The sequence below is a fragment of the Lontra canadensis genome, unplaced genomic scaffold (genome assembly GCF_010015895.1).
Source record: "Lontra canadensis isolate GAN:19392208 unplaced genomic scaffold, GSC_riverotter_1.0 scaffold74, whole genome shotgun sequence".
Classification (NCBI taxonomy): domain Eukaryota; kingdom Metazoa; phylum Chordata; class Mammalia; order Carnivora; family Mustelidae; genus Lontra; species Lontra canadensis.
The window spans coordinates 1897338-1918979 of record NW_022631068.1 but is presented as its reverse complement, the minus strand read 5'-3'; the positions used below and the strand labels follow the sequence as shown (position 1 = coordinate 1918979).

The following is a 21642-nucleotide window of genomic DNA, read 5'->3' as shown; positions in this document are numbered from 1 at the left end:
TGTCTCTCTGTCAAATAAATAAAATCTTCTAAAAAAGAAAATTTGGTGTTGTGTTCAGTCTGATTTCTGGGACAGTCTGGCATGAACCTTGCATCTGTGTAGGTGTAAAGCTTTCCCATTCTTAAAACTGTTTTATAAAGTATATACTGGTGGAGTTTTTTGCGTTATTTCAAACCTTCATCACTTTCTTTAATCCACCCTTTCTACCTCCTCTGGTGGATGACCTTAACTACTTTTTTTTTTTTTTTTAAACTACTGAGGTTAGGACCTTTTTTTTTTTAAATTTTTTTTTTTTTAAGATTTTATTTATTTATTTGACAGACAGAGAACACAAGTAGGCAGAGAAGCAGGCAGAGAGAGAGAGAGAGAGAAGCAGGCTCTGCACTGAGCAGAGAGCCCGACGCGGGGCTTGATCCCAGGATCCTGGGATCATGACCTGAGCCGAAGGCAGAGGCTTTAACCACTGAGCCACCCAGGCGCCCCAGGACCATTTTTTGTATGCATTTACCCACCTCAGATTTGCCTCTTCTTTCTGGTTTGGATGGAGGAGCTATTCTTTCACTTTTTCAAAACTTAATTCTTTCACCTCTTTTCTTATTTTTATCTCCCCAAAATATTTTCTACCATTACTCTTTAAAGAAGAATTTGTAGTTACTGCCTTTACAGTCTCTCCTGTTTTCATTGTATTGCAGAAACTTGTTTCTGGTAATATGAATACTAATTGCCAATCTAGTGAGCATAATCATTGTCCAACTCTTTTGCTTCATTTGCAACAGCTGACTGCATCCTTTCCTTGAAACTTCTTTTCTCTGCCCTAGTTAAATCTACTTCCTAGTTTCCCTCCTGTAATCCTCCTTTTCCTTTGTCTAGCTTCTAAACATAGGCATTTCTCCAAGGTTTTGCTCTTGTTGTCTTTAATATCTCTTACCTCTACTCTCTTGGTTGGTGCTTAATTTTGAGGCTCCAAGTTAGGTTGAAAGCTACTGCTCTACATTCCTGCAGTGATAAGACTCCTTGGTTCTCTGTGGTTGAGATGCTCTGGTAGTTAATTTTATGTGTCCCTTTGATTGTGCTCAGACATTTGGTCAAACATTAATCTGGGGTTGTCTGAAGGGTGTTTCTGGATGAGATTAATATTTGAATCAATAGACTGAGTAAAGGCAGATTGCCCTCCCTTTTGTGGGTGGACCTCATCCAAACAGTTCGATGCCTGAATGAAACAAAGCACCCTGACCCTACTTCTAATGAGGGGAAATTCCTCCCGCCTGACTGCCTTTGAGCTGGAATGTGGGTTTTTTTCCTGCCTTTGGACTCGCAACTGAAATATCAGCTCTTCCTGGGTCTTGAGCCTGCTGGACTAAGATGAAAACTATACCATTATCTCCGGGGTCTCCAGCTTGCCAACTGACAGACCTGTCAGTTTCTATAATTACAGGAGCCAATGCTTTATAGTAAATCTCTTCACATATGTGTATATGTGGAATATTGCTCTCTCCTTGATCTTGATGGATGCCTACAGCCATTAGCAGAGAGAAATTTCCCAGTAGAAAATAGCAGAAATTAAATGATCCTCAAATCTGTGCCTTTAGCTCTAGAATAGGATAGTTCTAGATGGTAACCAACTACATGGATTTACAAACCTAAACTATCTTACTAGAGAGCTCACGGTCTCCCCTCCCCCCCCACAGACCTCTTCTTTCTTTCTTCTGTATATTAGATAATAGCATTAGCAATTTTTTATCTCTTTCGTTTGTTGAAAAGTATTTGAGGATACAGTGTGTGGGTTACAGATGAATCATTTACAGACCTAATCCTTAAAGAACTTGGTTTAGAAGGAGAGACACTGTATGTGCATATAACTGTAGTACAAAATAGCCTTGAATGCTACATAAAGGTTTGTGCAAGATTGGGGTGCCTGGGTGGCTCAGTGGGTTGGGCCTCTGCCTTCAGCTCAGGTCATGATCCCAGGATCCTGGGATCGAGCCCCACATCAGGCTCTCTGCTCAGCAGGGAGCCTGCTTCCTTCTCTCTCTGCCTGCCTCTCTGCCTACTTGTGATCTCTGTCTGTCAAATAAATAAATAAAATCTTAAAAAAAAAATAAATAAAAAATAAATAAAAATTAAAAAAAAGAGGTTTGTGCAAGATCAAGGGAGAAAAGAGGTTGTTTGATGCCTAGGTTGTTTGGAATTAAAGGGAGGGATTGGGGGCAAAAGTTGAGGGAATAGGTGTAAAGTGTAAAATGTTAAAAAAAAATAAATTGTTCCAGAAAGAATGGAGAAAAACAAAAACCCTAATGTTACTATATGAAATGACACATTGGCAGTTCAGCTGTTTTTTACTTGTAAAAACAAAATAAAAACATTTTGAGTTAACTTTTCAGGTGGTGTTTTTATCTTGATGTATGACTAGAGAATTAGTTGTAGTCTATTTCTGTCACTGTCAATTGAAATTTATATAGAATATTGCAGAAATGATCTGTGTGATCTATGATCTATAATCTTCTTGAAAGACCTAATTCATGAAAGGTACTCTGAATAGTACAATTTTTTGGGTTAAAAAAAATCTATAAACGCCACTAAGGAGATTCAAAATCTGTTAATAAGTAAAACATGAAAAGAATTAAGGAAAGATGATTATTGGGTCATGCAAAAGTAGACGTTTTCTACATAGCATTGCTCCTGCAAAGGTCATAATGTTGTTTTTCTCATGTTTTTAAGGTTTTTTTAGGGAGACTTTTTTGAGAGGTGAGAATGGCAGAGTGATTAAGCATGTGATTCTGAGGCTAGGCTGCCTGGTTTGAAATCTTAACTCTGATTATATTAGCTGTGTGACCTTGTGTTAATTAACTTCACTGTGCCTCATTGTAAAATGGGGATTATACTACCCACCTACTAGAGCTTTGTAAGAAATAAATAAAACATATTTAAAAATTTCATATAGCAGGGCTTGACATGTAATAAATGCTCAGTAATTGCTAGATTGGGGGGGAGGGGTGGTAAAATACACATAAGCAGACTTACTGTGTTAACCATTTTTAATTGTATAGTTCACTAGTATTAAATACATTTCATATTGTTGTACAACCATCACTACCATCCATCGCCATAAATTTTCATCATACAAGAATGAAATTATACTTACTAATAACTCTCTATTCTCCCTTTCCCAAATTGAACCAATGATTGGGTGTTTTCTGAGCCGGAGATTAAATTCTACAATAATATAACATTGAGTAAAATTAGATTATCTTCAGAGGGCTTTCACATTATGATAAATATAAAACAGAATGTGATGATACGGAGTTTGATTCAGACTAAGTACTTAAAGGTGGCAGGAGGGGAGAATTGTTTCATGCTGGGTAATCATAAAGGGCACTATAGATGAAGTAGCATTTTGTTGGGCCTTAAAAATAACAGATTTTGACTTGGGTTGTGAGAGCGGGTTAGGAGGAAGCCATTGAAGACTAAAAGATTCAGAGGCAGGATAGTTCAGTTTGTGTTTTATAGGAACAGGATATGATTCAAACTAATTGGAACATAGAAATCATTTGGGAAGTTCTGGGAAATGTGATTGAATTAGATTATGGCAAACTTGATATGTCAGGCCAGAGAATTTTTAGGAATATCAAATTCCATTTTCAGGGTTGTATGGTTTATTTGCTATAGTGCTTGTTTCTGTAACAGAAATTAACTCATAGAATTGGTAAATATTGGCTTGATGTCAGTAAAATGGAGAAGTGGCATTTGTTCAAACACAATCTTTCCAGCATGTAACATTTTAAAACAAAAAGAACAAACTTTCTTATAATTAAAAAGAAATCCTTAGTAATATGAGAAAATATTAAGGAAAACATTGGAAATTCTGCAGAAGTGTTGTCTTCTAGTGAAGATGGTGCTTGAATGAGTGACGTCAAGAGTGGTTCCATGTTCCACAGTGTTAAGCTCTCTGGTAAAGACCAGTAAGTGCAAAGTTGTGAAGACCTTTCTCTTTGCTTTAAGAACTTTCATGAAGATGTACATCCTAGATTATATATTTTTTTCTAGATTGTATTTTAACTTCATTGAAATTGGTCTTGAGTAGAAGCAGGAGTCCCAGGGTTTAAGGCTTCAGAGGATCTAAGACCATAATGCTAGGTGCAAATTCAAGTGGAGATTTAACCATGCACATATTTTTATAAGGACTTGTTATTTTAGTTGAGGCCTTGATTACAAAGTTACATGGATTTTGAATAGTTTGCCTTAACTCTGTTTTTCCCATGAGTTGTGTTGTTTTTAGTTGTGATTTTTCTAGAACTCAAGGTTTGTTTTGTGTTTTTCCCCCCTTAAATGTGCATATCCCATTCTAGGAGAAAGGGCTCTGATACATTTTAAAAGAAGGAAATTCATAAAGGAGTTGTTGCTGTAATTTTTCTGACAAGTTTTTTTTGTGTGCCGTGGTCATTGAACTCCATTAGAATTCTTGAAATGTATGTACTGTATTCTCATTCACTTAGTTTTGAATTGAGAATATTCCACTTTTAATTTATTGAATTTCAAAGGAAATTTACATTTGAAATTTGTGTCAGACTAAGTATTTTTATGTAATAAATCAAAACACCTCTAAATGGGGGTGCCTGACCTGGTCCGTTAAACATCTCTTGGTTTCAGCTCAGGTTATGATCTCAAGGTCGTGGATTGTGGATCTAACCCTGAGTTGGGCTCTGCATTCAGCATGGAGTTGAATTCCATGAGTTCAACATTCTCTCCCTCCTCCTCTGCTCCCGCCCCCCACCTCACCACTCAGGCACTTGCACAAATAGGCACGCTTCCCTCTCAAATAAATAAAATCCTTTTTTAAAAAGACAGTTCCAAATGGACTCTGCTCTTTGGCTCTGCTTGGGTAGTGAATTTATCTCATTCAAGTATTGCACACAGAGTTTGATCAGACATAAACTTAACTTTTAAAGGACTGTCAGGATGTGTGCATAAGTTTATTAAGATGGAAAATGCCTGCTAACTCCTAAAACTCATTCTCTTACATAAAGAACCAGCTGCCTTCTTGGAATTGGGCCAAAATTGAAAAAATAGAATTCCTGGTTACTAGAGGAGTCCCAAATGGGCTTGATCTTTTCACTTTCTTAAAACAGCGTAGTCCTTTAATTTTATTCAGCCGTTAACTTTCTGAAGCATTTATTTTGGGAAGGTTTTGAATGGAAATATCTTCAGCATTCCATTCTTGTTGACCAATACAAAGTACAACCTACTTCTACTTTTGAGCAAGTAAAAGCAATGAACTTCAAGGCTTAGCTGGTATTACTTTTACAAAGATAGGAATCTATAATATAAAACTTTGCTATTGATATGATTTGTTTTTCCTCCATATCTTTGTACATACTTTTGTAAAAACGTGTTTGTGCTCTACTGCTGTTTAACATTTAGAGATGTTTTACTTTTAAAATAAAAACATTTTTTTGGTTACAGAAAGACCCAAATGGGACCAGTGGTTTGTCAACCGGAAGTTCTCTTCTACAAGAAATTGAAGTACAGAATGAGGAAGTGGCAGCTTTTTGTCAGTCCATTACAAAGTAAGGAATTTTTCTTTATAACTTTTAAAAAGTTAACTTGAAAACAAGGTTAGTACTAATAATTCTAAGATTTTTAAAATTTCAGTTATCTTCTCCCTGTGGCTAAAATTTCAAGACCATTAATTAACACATTAACAACAATTGTAGTTGAACCTGTATCCTTCCTAACCTGTTTAGTTTGTGAATACTTAGAAGAAAAAATTGAGGTCAGACAGTAATTTCACTGTTAACCATTGAAAACATGGCTTAAACATATATAAGTTTTGGTACACTTAAAAAATCGTTTTTTTTTTAGGGAGACTTAATTTACTGTAAACTTTCTGACATTCAAAATACTGTCCTTTAAGAGATGCTTGTACAACAGGAGATTATAGGAGCAAATGTTAGAAAAATGCATTTCTGAAATATTCTTTTTATCTTAAATATGTCTAATACTTCTTATAGATGAGGAAACAGACTCAGAGAAGTTACCTACTAAAATTTACTCAGCTAGCCAGCAGCAGGGTCAGGTCTCCTTTGCTTTTGATTCAGTTTGTTTTCTTTCCATTGTATCACTATATTAGTCAACTTCTGTTGTGAGTGCTAGAAACCCATCTTAAACTAGATTAAAGAACAGTTATGTATTGATTCATAAACCCCTATAGCAGAAAGAGGAAGGATGGAACAGAGCTCAGTTACAGCAAGATCTTGGAATTCACATGCTTGAGTTGATCTCTCCTCCCTTTGGATTCCCCTTTCCCATTTTTATCCTTTCCTTTTTCCTGCCCTTCCTCCCTGAATGTTGGCTTCATTTTCTTTCTTTTTTTTTTTTTTTAAGATTTTATTTATTTATTTGACAGACAGAGATCACAAGTAGGCAGAGAGGCAGTCAGAGAGAGAAGGAAGCAGGCTCCCTGCTGAGCAGAGAGCCTGATGTGGGGCTCGATCCAAGGATCCTGGGATCATGACCTGAGCTGAAGGCAGAGGCTTTAACCCACTGAGCCACCCAGGCGCTCCTGTTGGCTTCATTTTCTACTACTGCAGGTGGGGTTTTAAAGGCCGGGAATATAGCCACTTGTACCTTACTTAGACTTTATATTCTAATGGTCTTGCAGGAAGGGAGGAAAGGGAGTTCCCTCAGCCAACACCAGATAGAAAAATCCCACGGAAGGAAAGAGTGGAACAACAAACATTTTGGCCAAGGGGTTGAAATCTGTTATCGGAAGAAAGTATATCACCACTGAGGGATTTATTCATTGAATTCAGTATTTTCCTCAGTGTGGTCTGCTGTAAGTGAAGCAGAGTGTGGGGTTCCCAAATCATTTTTGAGTATATACATCATTTTAATGTTTAAGGAACTTATTAACTAGATTTTCTAGACAATTGGTAATATTTCATTAAAATTCTGTCTTTGTTACCTCTTAACCAACATTTCTTTTCTTCAGAATACCTTAGGGGAGAAAAAGAAGAAAAATATCAGTAGAGGCACTTTTTCTTCTCTGTGGAAAGGTTTTTAAGATAGAAGAGACATTTAGGTGACTTAGTATTCAAATTACATGTATTATAAATTACCTGTGCCTTCATGTCATTATACCATATGTGTGTGTGTGTGGTTAATAATTTGGAAATACTCTTTTGCCTTAATTTTGGAAGTAATCTGTTATGTGTTTATCTGGTTCCTTCAGTTTTCTCCCTAAATAAGCCCTATATGCTTTCTGTTAGACTGTTTTGAGTGACTATTGCATTTAAGCTTTGCAGGTTGGAAAATTATCCTGTCTTGAGATCTACCTTTCTCCCCATTTGAATCGTACAGTTATTTACACAGACTCTGCCACTAAGCTAAAATTATTATTTTTATTTATACACGTGCACTGTGGTTTATGTAATCTGAAACCCCAGATGAAGTAAGGAGAGAATGACTTCTTTTTGTAATTTTATTTCCATTAGTAGAGAGTGATTCCAAAAAATATTTCAGAGAAGTAAGAAGCACAGGTGTTTTTGAAGCCATCTTCTAGGCTCTTCACTTCTTCCCCTGTGACTTTGGAGATTGGGGTCAGGAGATATCCCTTGAAGAAATTAATAGCTCTATTTTTTTTTTCCCAGTATGGTCATTTTTGCACTGAAATTTTTAAACAAGTATTTATATTCTTAATCCTTAAACAAGTATTTATACTTCTACTCCTTAAACTCCTTACTTTTTGAAATCTCTTAAAATGATTAATCATTTTAACTCAGCTATGAAAGATTTGTCAAGATACTTGTTTACAATTAAGATTACTTGTATAACAGACTCTGATACATTGGTGGTTCTAAGACTTTTTTTTTTCCTTGTGTGAAATTAGGGAGCTGGATTAGTGATCTCAAGAGTCTTTTTTAGTTTAAAGGACTGTACTGCTGTGATTCAGGACATTTCATTATTACTGCATCTTTCTGGTTTTTATTTCTTGTTTTCTTTCCTCTCTCATTTATCGTAATTGACAAAGCTTGCTGGATCTGCTACTTATTTAGTTCCAGAGAAAGTTCTTAGAGGAATATTAGGTACCAAAGTTTTTAATGGTTTCTTAGGAGGATGGGATTAGAAACTACACCTTATACTTGTCATTTTAAATAGCCTTCTAGTTTCTTTTTTTCCTATATAGTTCAAATCTAATATTTACATCCTGCAATAGTGTCTTGATCCCAGTGATTCCTTGTATGTTTTCAAGGACTTAACTTCTGTATTTAGGTAATTTTATTCTAAACAATACAGACTTTACTTCTGTAATTTTTATTTTTGCCTTTTAAAAAGCCCTCATTTTTATCTTTTTTTCCTGTTCTGATTTTGCATGATTTGGCTCTGTCTGTACCTAACTTCAGCTTGATTGAGCACACAGTAGGAAAATAAACCATAAAGGATTTAAATTTCCTGAACTGTAGAGCCACATTAAATAAGCAAACAAAGGAGCACTTGGGTGGCTCAGTTGGTTGAGCATCTGACTCTTGGTTTTGGCTGCCGTCATTATCTCATGGGTTTGGGGTTAGGGCTCTGTGCTCAGCAGGGAGTCTGCTTGGGATTCTCTCCTCTGCTCCTCCCCTACTCATGCACTCTCTCTCAGTATCTCTAAAATAAATAAATGTTTAAAAAATAATAAAATAAGCCAAGAAAGCGGTTTCTTTGGTGATGTCAGAGAAGTGGAAATTTTAGAGAGAATGAAAATTAGAGTGTAAAAAGTAATCTGTATTGTTATAACTTAAGAATATCAAGCTCCAATGTATGAGAGTGTCCATAAAAACACCTCTGATGGTTTATTTAAATAATTCAACAATTTAATTTGCTTTTGTGTGTTTAAAAGTTTAGTTATAAACAAAACAAAAAAAACCCAACTTTAAAGAATCTGTTATCATCTTAGTTTTTCCCCAATTTTGATAAAGCAAACAAAACCATAAAAATGAAGAAATGTCAGTTTTGCAGAAACAAAATGACTGTTTTTTTTCTGGATTATCTTCCAAGATGTCAAGCAGAGATAGAACTCATTTAAAAAATAAAAAAAAAAAGTCCAACATGGGGTTCCATTTCACTACCCTGAGCTGATGACCTGAGCCAAAGCCAAGGGTCAGGCACTCACCTGACAGCGCCACCCAGGCACCCCTCATTTATAAAATTTTTTATTGTGATAAAACATATATAGTGGGAAATTTGCTATTTTAACCAGTTTTACATGTGCAGGTATGTGATATTAAGTACATTCACGTTGCTGTGTAAAAAGGACTCATTTTTTTGACATTTTTATTGAAATTCCAGTTAACATATAAGTGCAATATTTCCATGTATCACCTGTGCTCATCATAGTGTGCTCCGTAATTCCCATCACCTATTTAACCCATCCCTTCACCCACCTCCTCTCTGGTGACCATCACTTTGTTCTTTGTAGTTAAGAGTCTATTCCTTGGGAGCACCTGAGTGACTCAGTCAGTTAAGGAAGGGTCTGACTTGATCTAAGCTCAGGTGAGTTCAAGCTCCACGCTGGACTTCATACTCGGCATGGAACCTACATTTAAAAAAAGAGAGAGAGAGAGTCTGTTTCTTGGTTTTTACCTTTCTCTCTTCCCCTGCCCCAATGGCTCATTTGCTTGTTTCTTAAATTCCACATATGAGTGAAATCATACGGTATTTGTCTTTTCCTAACTGACTTCTCTTAGCATAATACTCTCCTCCAGCTCCATCCAAGTCATTGCAAATGGCAAGCTTTCATTCTTTGTTATGGCTGAGTAATACTCCATTATTCCAATATTCCTACCTCTTCATTATCCATTCATCATTCAGTGGACACTTGAGCTGTTTCCATAATTTGGCTATTATAAATAATGCTGCTATAAAATTCATTGGGGTGCATGTATTCAAAAAAGGACTCACTTTAAGGAAAGGAGTTGAAGGAACCTACCCTAGCAAATCAAGTTCATTGAATGTAACTTTGATCACTGGAAATTTAGTCTAATAAATTTCTGAGCTATTATCAGGAATGTCTGCTTGTCCTTTCATCATCTTTAAGGATTTCTGAAACTTGAAATCTTGCTTGGGTATAGACAGAATTCTCTGATACGTGATTTGCCGTAAGTATTTTATAGTGTAGAAAACAAGAGAATACCTAGTAAATTAATTAGAAAAAAGAATCTTGGGCAAGGTCCAATGAAGGTCTTGGCATTATGTGGTAGAGGGGTAAGTTTCAAACAGTTCAATATCTGAAGATGCTGTATCCGTGTATAAAGGTGCATTTCCAATGTCAATATAAGTTTATTACTTATAGTAGTTTTTTTTCTTAAGTTTTTATTTATTTGAGAGAGAAAGTGAAAGAGAGAGAGAGAACACAAGCAATAGGGAGGGCCAGAGGGAGAGGGGGGGAAGCAGGCTCCCCACTGAGCAGGGAGCCCAATACCAGGCTTGATCCCAGAACCCTGAGGTCATGACATGAACTGAAGGCAGACGCTCAACCAATTTAGCCACCCAAGCACCCCAACTTTTATTAGTTTTTTTTTTCTTTTTTAAGATTTTATTTATTTATTTGACAGAGATCACAAGGAGGCAGAGAGGCAGGCAGAGGGGTGGGGGGAAGTGGGCTCCCCGCGGAGCAGAAAGCCCAATGCTGGGCTCCATCCCAGGACCCTGGGGTCATGACCTGAGCTGAAGGCAGAGGCTTTAACTCACTGAGCCACCAAGACACCCCTACTTTTCTTCTCTTTAATATTGGATCTTTTGTGGTACTTAAGACCACAGTGCAGAACTCAGATTTTTTCGTTTATTCATTTATTTGACAAGATGCCTGTAGCGCCTCTGTTACTAGGCACTGCTCTGAGTGTGTTACAAACTTAGTTCACGTAGGGGCACCTGGGTGGCTCAGTTGTTAAGTGTCTGCCTTCGGCTCAGGTCATGATCCCAAGGTCCTGGGATCGAGCCCCCCATTGGACTCCCTCCTTAGCAGGGAGTCTGCATTCCCTCTCCTACTCCCCCTGCTCATGTTCCTGCTCTCACTGTTTCTCTCTGTCAAATAAATAAATAAAATCTTAAAAAATTCTTAGTTCACATAATTCTCACAATAACCTTATGAAGTTTGTGGTAGTATCCTCAGTTTGTAGAAGAAGCTGGAAGCAGATTCAGTAACTTGCCTATGGTTACAGGGCTGGTAAGTAGTAAAATCAGGATTTAAACTCAGGTTGTCTGGCTCTAGAGACCGTGAACAGTTATACTCACTGCCTCTCAAACTTCTTTTTTTTTTTTAAGATTTTATTTTATTATTATTTTTAAAGACTTTATTTATTTGTAGATTTATTTATTTATTTGTCAGAGAGAGAGCATACAAGCCGGGGGAGTAGCAGGCAGAGGGAGAAGCAGCCTCCCCGCTGTGGGGAGTGCAGATGCCAGACTCCATTCCATGGATGACCAGATGACCAGAGCTGAAGGCAGATGTTTAACTGACTGAGCCACCCAGGTGTCCCAAGATTTTGTTTAGAGAGAGTGCTCAAGCACACTTCAGTACGGAGCGGATAGAGGGGCTCAGTCTCAGTACCCTGAGATCATGGCCTGAGCGGAAATCAAAGTCAGACACTTAACCAACTGAGCCCCCCAGGTGCCGCTCTCCTGATCCTTTTCTTTTTGTCTTCCCAAACTATTTTATTCTATTCCTATGACTTGATTATTTTAATCTCTACAGAGGGAAATATATAATACTTCAAGCATTCATTCCATTTATATTCCTGTGAAAAGCACTCAGGAGAATTGGATCTTGTCTTCTAACCTCCAGAAAAAAGTCAGTTAAAGGAAGGCTACAAATTTTAAAAAGGCATCAAATTTTCCTTTGTTTTCTGGTAACAGAAAGTGATGTTGGAGAAGAGCCATATATATTGTATTCATGCATTTCACTTTAAACTATGTTGTTCCTGTGAATACCTTCACGGGCGATTCTTGCCATTCCCTGAGTTTTAGAAATCACTTTGAGAGAATAAAGGCCTACAGCATGGTAAAAACTGATAATGATTTTTTATTGTTGTCTAACAACCAACCCTCTGCCCCCAAAATGTAGGAGAAAAAGCCCTAAGAAAAAGATTTTTAAAAGACAACAAACTTTTTATCCCTCTAGCAATTGCAGTTGAGGGTTACTTTGCTGTATTCTCAGTAGAGAGATTCATTAAAAGTGTACAGAGTAGATTCATTAAAAGTGTACATTTTGTATAATTATACTGTATAGCTAAAAAATCTGAAGCAGAAAACCTCATTTAATGCCTTGTATCCAGTGTATGCCTGGTTAATGTTGCTAGTGTTACCACAGATCTCCTGGCACTACTTAATCTCTTTTCTTGGATTCCTCTTATCTAAAAGGCAAATGCTGGTATTTGGAGTTTAACTGGGGTCAATTCATTACAGTTCTCATGAGCTACTTTAGAATTGAACAAAGACACAGAACTGAATGGTCGTAAGCAGGCAAAGTTTTGTTTAGGGCTCTCAAATGCAGCTTTAAAAATATTTTTAACTTCTTCTTTCTTGTGAATAGATTGAAGACCAACTTTCCATATACCAATCACTGCACAAATCCAGGCTATTTGTTAAGTCCAGTTACAGTGCAAAGAAATATATCTGGAGAAAATGCCAGCGTGAAGGTCTCCATTGAAATTGAAGGATTTCAACTGCCAGTTACTTTTACATGTGATGGTAGGTTTGTGGTTTCCCACCCATATTGTTTTGGTCTGCTTTGGGAGAAATGTTTAAAATGTTATTTTAATCATTCTTGACCCTGTTATCATTAGGTATCCTTTAAAAAAATTTTGTGTTGTGTGTGTGTGGTAAAATACTTAACATTCATTAGTTACCCTTTTCAAAAAAAATGGCATTCATTTGGATAATTTTCTGGTTAGGACTAGTGGGGAAATAGTTTACCTTCATGACTGCATATTTCTGTGAAAAATGCTGAGTAATTTTGATTAATTGCTGACATTTGGCCAAGGTCCCAAAACATGGTATTGAAAGGCTATTTATAGTCCCAATTTTTTTTTTTTTTCATTTTATGGCAAGAAGAGTGTTTGTTTATAAATAGTTGTCAGTGAAATTGAAATTCGTATCTTGCTAAGCTCTTCTACGAAGTAGATAATCCTCCTTCCTTTAGTTCTAACTCTCTTCCAAATTTGGTGTGGATATCCTTTCTAGAAATGTATCCTTAAGTCTGTAGGAAATTTTTTGTCATAGTTTGAGTCTCATTGTTTTATGTTTTTTATGTTTTTGTTTTTATGTTTGTTTTTTATGTTCTTATGTTTTTTATGTATATTGTTTTAATGGGATTCCAGCAGTAGAATAAGAGCTATATTTCTACAATACTTTGACCTAAAAATGATGCCATTTTTTTTTCTGTCATGGTTATGACTAGGAAGATGTCCAATATTTGGATACTTTCTTTGTAGCTTTGCACTTTTCAAGGCTCTTTGAAAAAAATATGAATCTGAAACAAAAATGTTAGCCAACTATAATAATTATTCTTTTAGTTTCTAAAGGAAAAACTATTCTTATAAAACATACTTTGAATTTTGATCTGAGGATTATTTAAAACCCTTATGTTGTAAGAATTACTACTAAAATTGAAAAAAGATCAATAGGCCCCTTGATAGAAATAGTAAACATTGATGACAAGTATTTCAATTTGTATGGTTTTGACTTAATTTGTCAAGATATCATTACTTTTTGAGGAAAAAAGTAATGACTTAAAAACTTAATATATCAAGACAATATAAAAAAACAATATATCAAGATATCATTACTTTTTGAGAAAATATCTCAAATGCCTATCATTTGGTTCTTCATAAATGTGCACATTTACAATGTACATCTCTCTTAAGAAATTTAACCACATTATGATAGAAGTGTGTCCAAATGATAAGTATTACCATACAATTGGCTATTCAGAAATGTACCCATTGCATTAGATATTTTATGGCCTTTTCTGCCAATCTGTTGATTTTCATGAAGTCTGAACTGAATAATTGTTTTCTAAATTGAACATAGGAACTCTTAGAAGTAAATTACTTTAAAGGGTTACTTTAATTTTTAGTGTCTTGTAATCTTAGTATCCAGCTACTGTCATGAACAATAATTGAACAATACTTCCTACTTGCTATATTTTTATTCTTTGGAAAATTTATTAGGAACATGTCAAACATTTAAAATGGTGATTATTTTTTCCTTATGATTTGGTTTAAATCATTGTTTGCTGTATCCTGCTAAATGTTAACCTTTTTGGAGGAGTCTGTGGTAGGGAGGTGGCTTTCTTAGCTAGGATCTGCCCTATCTAATACCGTAATCATTAGCCCCATGTGACTATTGAGTACTCAAAATGTGGCTAATATAGAGTGAGATGTGCTATATATGTAAAATACACAGTGGATTTCAAAGACCCAATTTGAAAAGAAATAAGCTGTGTCATTGGTAATTTTAAAATGCTGGTTATATGATGCAATGACATTTTGGATTTATTCAGTTAAATATGTTGAAATTAGCTTCACCTGTTTCTTTTTAACTTTTCTCAATCTGGCTAGTAGAATATCTTAAATTCTGTATGTGGCCTACATTATATTTCTGTTGTATAGGCTCTCTTAAATGATAAAAATTACATTCTCAAGTGTATAGAGTGAAATGAGCAAAATGAAACTGATGCCTCTTTTACAGTGAGTTCTACTGTAGAAATCATTATAATGCAAGCCCTTTGCTGGGTACATGATGACTTGAATCAAGTAGATGTTGGCAGCTATGTTCTGAAAGTTTGTGGTCAAGAGGAAGTGCTACAAAAGTAAGTATTCATTTAACTACTGAGCAACGTCTTTTGAAACTTAATTTTAAGGAGTTAAATTAGAAAAATTTCAAGTTAAATTTGTACTCCAAGAATACGTTGGGTCCTACTAAGTTAATTCATTGGATCAATAAACTTATATTGAGATACACTTTAAGATGTGTTTAAGACAGTGGAGGACTATCAGACATAATTAAAACGTGGTATTACCCTTAAGCTTATAGTCTTAAATGGGAAGAATGGTGGGTAATTGGTTGATAAGTGAATTTAATGGCTCTTTTCTTTGTGCTAAGAGTCGATAGTCACATCGTTATAGACTCCATTTTCCTTTTGTAGCATGTACCATTACTTTTCACGCAGTGATCAGCTGCGACTTCCTTTTAGTTGCCTAAAATAATCATTATAATTTTTTTCTGAACCAGGTAATTTATTGTACCTAGCTTTTAGTGCAGTTATTTTACAGATTTTAGTATTTTAGGTTACTCGAAATGCCCTGCCCTTGTTTTTCTTGTTTCTTTTTTTCATCTTCATCTTCTTTCTTTTGTGCTGTGACTCTTCTCATGTAGAATTACTCTTTTATTTAAGTGCCCACACTTGGTTAAAAAACTGTCTCTACATTTTACCATTCTCTTCAATTTCTGATGCAGATACAAGTTATATTTTACTCTTAACCTCTGTAATTTCTACTTTGAGAATAACATTGATGAAAATTAATATATTTTAATAGTAATCATTGCCTTGGAAGTCATGAATATATTCAAAACTGCCGAAAATGGGACACAGAGATTAAACTACAACTTTTGACCTTCAGCGCAATGTGTCAAAATCTGGCCCGAACAGTAAGTATGTACCTCATAACTGAATTGCATTTGGTTGAATCTGAGTAATTCTCCTAATTAGCCGATTTGCAATTTGTACATTCTCCAAGATTTCTGGGTTAGACTGGTGAATGGATTGGAATGAGGAACTAATTCTACCCGCAACAAGGGTTTTCAGCAGATGGGGGGATCTTTTCAATCATGGAGTCTTAGATAGCATACTACACTGAGCTGGAGGCATATTTGAAAATCAGAGTGGTGGAAATAAAAGCTTGATTTGTAATGGTTTTACAAGAATGAAAACATTGGGGTCAAAGAGAAATGAGGAAAGAAAGATTTTGAATAGTAAATAGGGTTTGGGGGAAGAAGAGATCCACATTGACTTTTGCATCAAACTGAAAAATATACATTATTCTGCACCAAAGAAAACTATTTCTCTTCTTAAAATACAATACTTCCTTTTGAAGTTAAAGCACATTAGAGTACAGGAGATTAGGCTGTTATAGTACTGTATGAACACTTGATAAACTTTAATCTTTAAAGAGAATTATTCTTCACTTGGTAGAACTTTGATGGAAAAATAGCAGTTGTTTTTACTTTATTTTCTTAGGTTTTACTCCTGTGTTTCATAAAATTTATTTCACTTGGGTGGAAACTATTTCATGAAATTCAGTATATTTTAGCAGTCTTCAGTGGCTTTTCTTCAGTTTCTTAAGGAATGATTTTTTTGAATATATTTACATACTAAAGATTTAGTATGGCAGAAGAGACTGGTACCTTGTTGAGGGTAAGGTTGGTAGCAATTTGATTATCATTAGAAAACTAATGCAGACATTCAGATGATTTCTTCCACATCTGATCCAACCCCACCATCATTTTCATTTGGTTGTCAGCCATCTTTAAAAGTGTTTGTTTTGTGACACCTAGGTGGCTTAGTTGATTAAGCAGCTGCCTTCATCTCAGGTCATGATCCCAGGGTCCTAGGATTGAGCCTCACATCAGGCTCACTGCTCAGCAGGGAGTCTGCTTCTCCCTCTGCCTCTTCTCCAGCTTGTGCTCTCTCTCAGATAAATAAATAAAATCTCAAAAAAATAAATAAATAAAAATTGTTTGTGGGGTGTTTTTGCTTTTTTTTGGACAGAGAGATCACAAGTAGGTAGAGAGGCAGGCAGAGAGAGAGGGGGAAGCAGGCTCCCTGCCAAGCAGAGAGCCCGATGTAGGGCTCGATCCCAGGACCCTGAGATCATGACCCGAGCCGAAGGCAGAGGCTTAACCCACTGAGCCACCCAGGTGCCCCAAAATTGTTTTGTTTTTTAAAGCTCTCTATTCTTTCCTTATAGAACAGAAATAGTTATTACTTTGGGAGCTACTTATATATCAGAAACTAGACTTAAGACATTTATGTTTTTAATTTATAAAATGAATTTTTTAGAGTACTTTTTCCTCACTCAGTTATAAATAGCATTTAATTCTGATAATATTTTAGCCTCTGTTCTGAAAAATCACTTTAGTTTCAAGAATTTATCATACACTTAACCATATTTAATTTGACAATAGAAAGACCAAAGAATGGATTTTATTTTTCTGCTAAAAATGTATATATACACATTTTTTTTTAGGCAGAAGATGATAAAACACCTGTGGATTTAAACAAACACCTGCATCAAATGGAGAAACCTTACAAAGAATTCATGACAAGGTGTGGCATCTAAAACATTAATTTCAGGTTTTCAAACTTTGCTTTTGGATGTGAATACCTTTATTTTGGTGAATAAGACCAAGTATTTGTATATAGTATCCTTCAGTCACAATAATTGTTCTTTATTTCAGATACCCTGTTGAAGAACTTTTAGATTCTTACCACAACCAAGTGGAACTGGCTCTTCAAATTGAAGTATGTCTTAATTCACATTTTGGCATGATGACTTAAGGATTCTTGTCTTTGTTCTATCTTAAATATTAGTGTGGTGGTGGAGGAAATATTATAGAAGGATGATTAAAAACTATATTCTTGATGTTGACATTTGATGACTTATTTTCTGAGCCATCTTGTTAACCAAAGTTCTCAATATTGCATGAGTCAGCACTTCACCTCACTTCAGCTTTATTATTAAGAGGAGCCTTCAGTTCAATTCAGATAGCATTAACTGAATGTTTACTATGTGCTAGATGCTGGAGTTATGAAAATGAAAGATCTAGTCCCCATTTACCAAGAACTTAAAACTAGTGATGGATTTAAACACAGTTTCATATAGTATAGTAAATGTAGTATAGAGGTATACATTGCATTCTTTGGGAGATCAAAGAAGGGCACTCTTCCAACTTGAGAGTTTATAGAAAGCCTCTAAGAAGGGAGTTTGCCTGAGCCAAGTCAACAGTATGGGTTAGCTAGAAGATAGTTGGGAAGGGCGTGTGAATAGCACACAGATTTGATACAGATGTGAAATATATGTGTTTCTTTAATAGAGTATAGAGTGTGACAGGAAGATTGGAAGAGGACACTGGAGATACCAGATATAAGTTACCACTTTATAATCCATGTTAACTTCTAATCTGTCCTCTAGGTTAGAGGGCCATATCCAGTCCATTTTCTATTTTTGTAAATAAACAATTTTTGGAACACAGCCACACTCATTAGTTTACATATTTTCTGTGACTGCATTTGTGCTCTAATACTAGAGTTGAGTAGTTGGGACAGATACTGTGTATTCTGCAAAGTCTAAACAATTTACTATTTGCTATTTTATGGAGAAGGTTTGCTGACCCCTGCTTTAGCCATTAAAGGTATTTTTAGCTGATGATAGGGGGTGGTTGGGGTGAGTGACTTGTTTAGTCCTAAGCTTTGAAATCCCTCTGGACATACTGTGTAAGTTACATTGAGTTCTGGTAGGATTGGTTTCGGGGAGACTACTTAGGAAGATGTTTTTATAGTATTCCAAGTGAAAGATAATGAGTGTGGCCAAGGCAAGAAGGAGGGATCTGATAAACAATATTTAGGAGATAAAATTGGCAGGATTTTGGTAAGTGATGAGATGTAAGAGAAGAAATAGTGAAGGATGACTCTTAAATTTCTAGTGACTAATACATTCTTGTCAGCATTTAAACACATTCATTTATTCGGTAAATGTTGAATATCTCTTCATTGTGAGGCATGCTATAGGTGCTGAGGATATGGCAGCAAAAAAAATGAAACTGTAATCCCAGCTCTTAGTTTACACTCTAGTTGGATGAGACAGACAATAAAAGTAGCAAAACATGTGCTATATCAGGTGGTAAGCACTACAGAGAAAAATAAAGGAGGATAATGTTTCAGTTTCAACATTTGTATTCAGAGAAGGCCTTATTAAGAAGATGAAATTGAGCAAAGAAGTAGAGAGAAAGAAACTATCTGGTTTTCTAGGGGAAGAGGAGGGTGCCTAGTATATATAAGGTCTGTCTTTCTAGCTAGAATAGAGTGAGGAAGAGGGGAGAGAATGGAAGATGTTTTGTTAGCTGCAGAGGGTGGATGGGGGAAGAGGGGGTGGCAGAGGGAGAAACCAGGAGAGGGGCAGATTTGGATGGAAGATATGGAACTTAATTTTGGACTTTATGTTTGTGATGACTTTTGTTCACCTTAATAGCAGTGTTAAGTAGGCAAAGCTGGATGCAGGGGTTGATCTCACAACCCTGAGATCATGACCTGAGCCGAAGTCAAGAGTCAGACACTTAACTGACTGAGCCACCCAGGTACCCCTTTGTTCCCTTTAATTTTAATGCTTTTCCTCGAGATATTTGCATGGCTTACCCATCAGTTTAAGGTCTCCACTCACTTATCACAGATGTCTTCATGACCATCTTATCTAAAATAGTGACTAAAAAATATTACTACCCACATTTTTATAGCTTTATTGTGGTATAATTTATATTCCATAAAATGTACCCATTAGATGTATATAATTCAATGATTTCTTTTAGTAAATGCATAGAATTGCATAATTATCCCCACAGTCTAGTTCTTTACAACATTTTCATGACCCCCAAATTTTCCATTTGCTACTTTATAGTCATTCCCCATTCCCAGACCCACCCACAGATAATGCCCAATCTGGTTCCTGCTTGATAGATTTGCTTTTATTGGAGATTTCATGTAAATGGAATCATATCCTATGGAATCTTTTATATCTGATTTTTTTTTTCACATATCCTACTGTTTTTAAGCTCTGCCCATGTTGTATATAAGTTGTAGTGTGTATCCACAGTTGGCTAAATTTTTTTTTATTGCTAAATACTTTCATTGTATGGATACACCATATTTTGTTTTTATCTGGCCACCAAATAATGGACATTTTGTTCAGTTTACAGTTTTTAGTTATGAGTTATGCTGCTATAAAGATTCACATATAAATCTTTGTACATTTTAATTTAGCTTTTAGGGGAGATCAGGAAGTTTTAGAAGTTTTGATTCCTACTGGCCTTAATTTTCTAGAGATAAAGTATTAATTTATTTTAGTAAAGAGAAGTTAGGGTAGTGGCAAATGTTTTGAGCCAAGGAATAATGGTTTGGCTTCATATTCTAAGAAGAATGGGAAAGAGAACTGACCAAGAACAAGTAAAAGGAATGTTAAGTAGCATGCAAGTTCCTGCTGAAATTAGGGAATGTTGAGTCTGTACAGTTCTGAGATTTTCTCTGAAAGTATTCAGCTACCTGGTAGAAGAAGCAGAGAATAGTATCTGAGCTCAAAGACTTCGTTTAGTCAGAGTGAATGTGTGAGAACAAAGGAGATTGTGATCAGAGTATGTATGATACTGCAGTTTAGATTCTGATAGGGTATAATTTGGGGGTTGAAGATGCTATGAATTTTCCATGTGGACATTTATATAACTGAGGCTTACAGGATATAGGGTAGAAAGTCAGGGAAATATCCAGAGCAAAAATAGGGTGTACAGTGGGGGAAATGACTACATGCCAATTGTCAGGCAGATCAGGCCATTAGAGGACAAGGTAGAAGACAGGAAATACAGTAGTAGAACAGGGAAAATTAGAGAGTCATTAATTAATAAATATAGTTAATTACTATAAAGAGTAAAAGAGGATTCTAAAGAAGGATTTGGCATATTATGGCTTGTATGCTAAATCTGGCCTATTGCCTGTTTTTGTAAATAAAGTTTTATTGGAACACAGCTTATTAGTTCATGTATTGTCAGTATCTGTTTTCACACCATAATAGCAGAGTTGAGTTGTGACAGAGACGATGTGGCCCTCCAAGCCTAAAACGTTTACTCTCTGGCTGTTCAAAAGTTTGCCAATCATGCTTTGAGGGGTCCAGCAGTAATAATAGGTGCGATAAAGCAGCTGTTAGCTCTAGGTTGAGGAACAATGGATAGTGAAGGAATTCTAAGGACTTAGGATAGACCCTCCCCTCCAACCTCGGGCTAAAATTCAGCCCTTTTTTGGAAATTCAGCCTCTTCCAAGACGGTTTGGCTATCTCAGGGACACATGGGTTGCCTATAGCAAAGAACCTTGATAGAGTTGTCAGATGGGGAGGCCATGACCTGGGGTGGGGGTCAGCAGGTAGCAGCTGGAGCTGGTCTTTGAGGATCACTGGGATCTGATGCTGAAGTAAAAAATAGAGGACTAGAACCCTGATGAGAAGTGTCTTCATGCTGTTGTGTTAGTGTCCCTTCGGTGCCCTCTATTGACAAAACCTAACATTGTGCCAGCTGGCAAAGGAAAAATGTTTATAGGTCTAGCTTCAGTATCACAAAGTAGAGCAAAGAAGGATGGATTTGAAATTGATAGACAATAAATTGATGACTGGCACATAAAAAATGATGGGGAGTAGTATAGGAGAATGACATGAGCCTCAAAACTGGAAAGGTTTTTGCATGAAGGTGTAGGAGTAGAAGCAGAAATAAAAGTTATCTAAGCCAAAATGGGGAGCTAGAAAACAGACTGTCGGGTCTGAGGACTGGATGGTAATTGGGTGTTTGAGAATGAG

At 36.0% G+C, this 21642-nt stretch overlaps 1 protein-coding gene across 4 annotated transcripts in view; it reads left to right on the top strand.

Moving 5' to 3' along the window:
- Window positions 1-21642, top strand: part of PIK3C2A (phosphatidylinositol-4-phosphate 3-kinase catalytic subunit type 2 alpha) — a 99589-nt gene that overhangs the window by 32703 nt on the left and 45244 nt on the right. For all 4 annotated transcript variants that reach the window (XM_032881130.1, XM_032881129.1, XM_032881128.1 and 1 more), the window contains exons 3-8: window positions 5461-5564; window positions 12566-12723; window positions 14725-14845; window positions 15573-15684; window positions 17283-17362; window positions 17494-17557. In XM_032881130.1, coding sequence (XP_032737021.1) covers window positions 5461-5564; window positions 12566-12723; window positions 14725-14845; window positions 15573-15684; window positions 17283-17362; window positions 17494-17557 — 639 coding nt within the window. The remainder of the gene's footprint in view (window positions 1-5460; window positions 5565-12565; window positions 12724-14724; window positions 14846-15572; window positions 15685-17282; window positions 17363-17493; window positions 17558-21642) is intronic.